General features: G+C 34.0%; 1 protein-coding gene across 2 annotated transcripts; it reads left to right on the plus strand.

The window, feature by feature from the left end:
- The first annotated feature begins 813 nt into the window (after positions 1-813).
- LOC114265102 (receptor-like protein kinase 7) lies at positions 814-4,359 on the plus strand. 2 transcript variants are annotated; one of them, XM_082896483.1, is made up of 4 exons: positions 814-1,016; positions 1,826-1,925; positions 2,910-3,114; positions 4,084-4,359. In XM_082896483.1, the coding sequence occupies exons 2-4, from the start codon at positions 1,911-1,913 to the stop codon at positions 4,092-4,094; spliced, it is 231 nt and encodes a 76-aa protein (XP_082752609.1). In that variant the 5' UTR covers positions 814-1,016; positions 1,826-1,910; the 3' UTR covers positions 4,095-4,359. The 2 variants fall into 2 exon arrangements, 1 of the variants encoding a protein (XP_082752609.1); XR_014345251.1 differs by lacking the exon at positions 2,910-3,114.
- Positions 4,360-4,634: the final 275 nt, after the last annotated feature.

The following is a 4,634-nucleotide window of genomic DNA, read 5'->3' on the forward strand; positions in this document are numbered from 1 at the left end:
AATTGGTCACCAATTATAAAATTATTAATGACAAATATATTTTTGTCACCAATAATTTTTAATATTTCAATATCATTTAGTGACAAAACTATTTTTGTGGCCAATATTTTTATCTTTGGTGAAGAAATAATTTTGTCACTAATAAATGATTTAGTTGCTAAATATTTTAGAGGGAAATGAAAATATATTGGCGCCTATGGAAGCAGATATATTCTTCTTAAAAATAAAATAAAATAAAAAACCTGTTATGCTTGGTTGTACACACAGACCTCACACACACAATAATTTCTCCATCAAACCTAATTTCACACACACACACCTTATACTCATTCACGGGACTGAGTTTCCTCATCGCCGCTGCTAACATTTCATCGATTCACACACATCACCGGTGTGTCGATCGGCTCACCGTCGACAGCCTTTCACTACAAAACTGATTTGATCACATAGTTATTGATATCCGATCAATGTGATATTTTACAGGTATATAGTACTCGATGAATTCTACAAATTAAACGGTTTGAATTATCAAAACGAAATCCGTGGTGGGCCCCCCATGAACCCAACAGTACACTCCAGTTCTAAAGCCTCATCCTATTTTTTTCGTTTTTGTTAATTTGCGACGACCTTTCAAACCATTGCAAAAAATTAATCTGCTAATATTCCACTAATACTACAATAATACATATAGGTCACACCTAAAAATTTAAAACCATCCCACTTTTAATTCAATGTGTGATAAAAAAAAATGTGTGAAGTAACTTTTTTTATTTTTTATTTATTTATTTCAACAGCCCACACCCCACAAAGAAACAAATCATTTTTTATTTTATTTTTGAGATTCCAAACATATCTCTCAATCCTCTCTCCCTCTCACTCTCTCTTCAAGCGCTAACCCTAGTCTTCTGCACATACTTGATCGCCCGGCACCCGTTCGACCAGCTGAGAGTGACCAGCAGCAGCGATCGGCGAGCGGCGGCAATGGCAGCAATCGGCGAGCAACAGTGGCGACTGAGGTATTTTCTTCTCTTCTATTTTCTTCTTCTCTTATCTTCTTCTATTCTTCTACTATTTTGCTAATTCGATTTTTGTTAAAATCAACCCTTGATTTTCGATTTTTGTTGAAACTAGCCCTTGATTTTTGTTGAAATCAACCCTTGATTTTTGCTCTATATATCTCTCTCTCTCTCTGCCCCCTCTCCCCCAATTTCAAACCCTAACTATAATTTTCGATCTCTCAGATCTCAGCCCCTTCTCTGTTCTATATCACAAAAGTCATTTTGATTTCATTTCGCTTATTTTGAAGTGTTTCATATGTTAAAAATGCTAAATGTTCGATGCGTTCATTTACATGTTTGTTTATCTGCATTTTGTTGATCTGTACCTGTCTTTCTCTCTCGTTCACTCATCATATTATTTTCCTTGTGGCCTTCACTCCATGTATTTAATTCAATTCAAAATATGAAACCAGGTGCCATAGTGATTCTCTTATGTTTTGAATGACTTACGATTGAAATTTGCACTAATTAAATCAGGACATCATGTCCATGAGGGCTCATCCAAAAGCCCACCCATTGGATGATAAGTGGCATGTTAACAATTGAGAATAGTCCAGGACACGTTACAACTTTTATGTTGATTTTAGCTTCTGAGTCATGAGCTGTCACGTGTTTGGGTTTTTAAAACTCCTTTTTTTTTTAACCTTAAAAGTGGACTGATACGTCTTTCAGTGATGGGTGTTTTGGTTATATTAATTTAGGTATTACTGATAGCTATTGGAATGAATAAATTCTTTATAATGTGAATGCTTTCATGCTTTTAACAGTTGCAGCGGCAGAGAGAAAGCAAAGGACAAGAATAAAAAATGCATTGCATGAGCTAGGTGGAATTTTCATCCATCTGAATCTTCAATGAAGTTGTGTGAGGTTTGAGTATATCTTCGCCTGAAATTTGAACCTATTTGATCTGATTAATTCCTGTCATATCATCAGTTGTAAATATTCCATCTAAATACCGAAGAAGTTTGGTCGATTTCAAGACTATATGTATTTATGCTACATGAATTCAGGTGCTAGGGGTGTCTGATGCAGGCATCTGTTCAAGTATATTTATCTAATTCTCAAGTTAAGGATATACTAAGACACCTAGATTTCATATTTCTTAAATCCTCTTTATTTTTGAAGTGTAAAATAATATTTACATTAAAATAACATTTTAGTTATGTGGTAGACTCGTTATACAAGCTTGGGTGGGTGTATGCACATTTAGGCAATATCAAACACATATCTCAGACTATTACTTAACTGTGAAAGTGTCCGACGAAACTTGCCAAAATATTTTACAAATTTGAAAGAGTCCATAAAACTTAGTCCATGATTCTTGAAAAACACCACTGCTGAGGACATGACAATCCCATCTCATCTGTTTGTAATTGCCGGCCCCCTAATTCCAGTGATTACTTACATCCAATGGCTTATTATTTAACTCTTAGGGACAATCAAAGTCATTATGGTACAAATTATCCTTGTGAAGTCCGCCATTTGGCAAAATAACAAATTCCCCACCATAATATGAACATTGGGATATTCTCCTCCTTCCACAATCACAAGCACTCTGAACAAATAGTACTAGAACTCTCACTTCCTCAAAATTGCAACATATTTGCTTACTTACCTGCATAAATCCTTTTCTCATCATCCAAAATGAATAGAATCTCTATCTGGGTAGCCTTGATTTTGTTCTCTCTCCTCCACACAACGAAATCCAACATGGTAGAAATCAGAAACTCATTAATGATTTTTTACAGAAAACTCTCAAACAACAGTAGGCCATCTGATAGTATTTTAGGTTGGAATATGACCTCTGATCCTTGCAAGGATTCATGGTTTGGTGTATATTGTGATGAGCAGGCTCTTTCTGTGAAGAAAATCGACCTTGGTGGCTTAGGTTTTACCGGAACTTTTGATGCTAGCACTATTTGCAATGTTCAATCTATTGCCACATCTCTTACTATTCTTGGTCTCAGTAACAACGATCTTGGTGGGGGGAACCTTGATCAGATTGCAAGTTGCAGACAACTCACCCATCTCAATTTAGGTGGGAACAGGTTCTCAGGTAGCCTTCCCGATTCTCTTTCCATGCTAAATAATCTGATTGGACTCGACATATGGTAGAATAACTTCTCTAGTTCTATATATGATAATTCAGCACCAAGGCACACTATTGCCTTTTGACACTGGAAAAGTTCCAGTGTCATATATTCATTCAAATTCACTTCTAAATGTTCCAAGGTACTTTGTGTTTAACACTGACATTTTTACATTTATTCCATGGTTGTTAAACTAAGCTAGTGAATTATGAAACCCTTATTGTGGAACCATGTATTATTGGATTCATATTTTCATTGACTGTGATAAAGTTTTATCCTATTTTAAAACTTGCTATGCTAATTTCTACTTTATTCCGTCTTTTAGGATAATGCTGACAGTTCTCCACCTGATGAACATGCAAATAGCACAGCAAAATGAACAAATTTAGTAGGGGAGAGTGGGGAAAGTTCAGATTCTGATGGACAAGCTTCTTGGTTAGTATATTATGTTTATATGTTAATTTAGTAGAACATTTCTTCTTCAACTAGGGCAGAATAAAAAATTACTTTTGACATTTAGGCACAAGGTTCCGGGAAAATAGTGAAATATGCATCTAAAGGCCCGAAAAACATCACAAATACCTTGAGATTATCAGAAACTATCATGAACACTTTGGGAGGGATCAACATAAGTTATGAAAACTGCAGAACAATCATAGGACTCTCGGTTGGAAAACATTTAGCCTTGAAAATAGGCCGTGAGGGAGTAAAATCTTGAAATAGTCGTTAAAAGGCCGAGAAATATCATGAACACCTTGGGAGGAACTAATGTAAGTTGTAAAAATTTACGAAACAAGCACAGTAAAATTTGGTTTCAAATTTACTTTGAAATTTTTGTTTTCTCTCTTCTAGGTTGCATATTAACATATTTAGTGAATGGTTACCTTAACCTTTTGTTGTTGTTGTCGTTTTTTTTTTTCTTTTTTAAATGGCAGGTTGGAGATGAACGAATTTGGTGACCTGCATAGCAAGAGTTTTTTTGTTGATATTACCAGACACATCCATCACAGTGTAGTTGTACTTTTTGTTGATATTACCAAACATGTATTTTGACTATGTGGTTGTGGGTTATGATTATATTGTGTTGGATCTTATCTTTTTGTTGATATTTTATTGAATAGATTAAAAGAACAGGTTGTTGTTGATATTGCCAAATGAACAGGTTTTTGTAATGATTTGTAATGGGTATTATATTCAGCAGGTTATTAAAATGCACAAATTATTTTGATTGTGTTGTAGTTTTTGATTTTACTAGAATAGATGTTATCGTTTGGATGTTATATATTAATTTCTTGATACTATGAGACATTTATTTTGCTTGGGTTGTTTTATGATAATGAACAGTTTAATTTTATATTGATTTGTATTATATATTTTATTTAATAGATTATTAAAATGTACAAGTATTGTTTATTGAAAAAAATATATAAATTGCAAATATAACCCTCCCCTCCCAATTTATAAAATTTATTTATTATTGGCGACG

This window comes from Camellia sinensis, chromosome 11, assembly GCF_055761805.1.
Source record: "Camellia sinensis isolate YWXY chromosome 11, ASM5576180v1, whole genome shotgun sequence".
NCBI classification, from domain to species: Eukaryota; Viridiplantae; Streptophyta; class Magnoliopsida; order Ericales; family Theaceae; genus Camellia; species Camellia sinensis.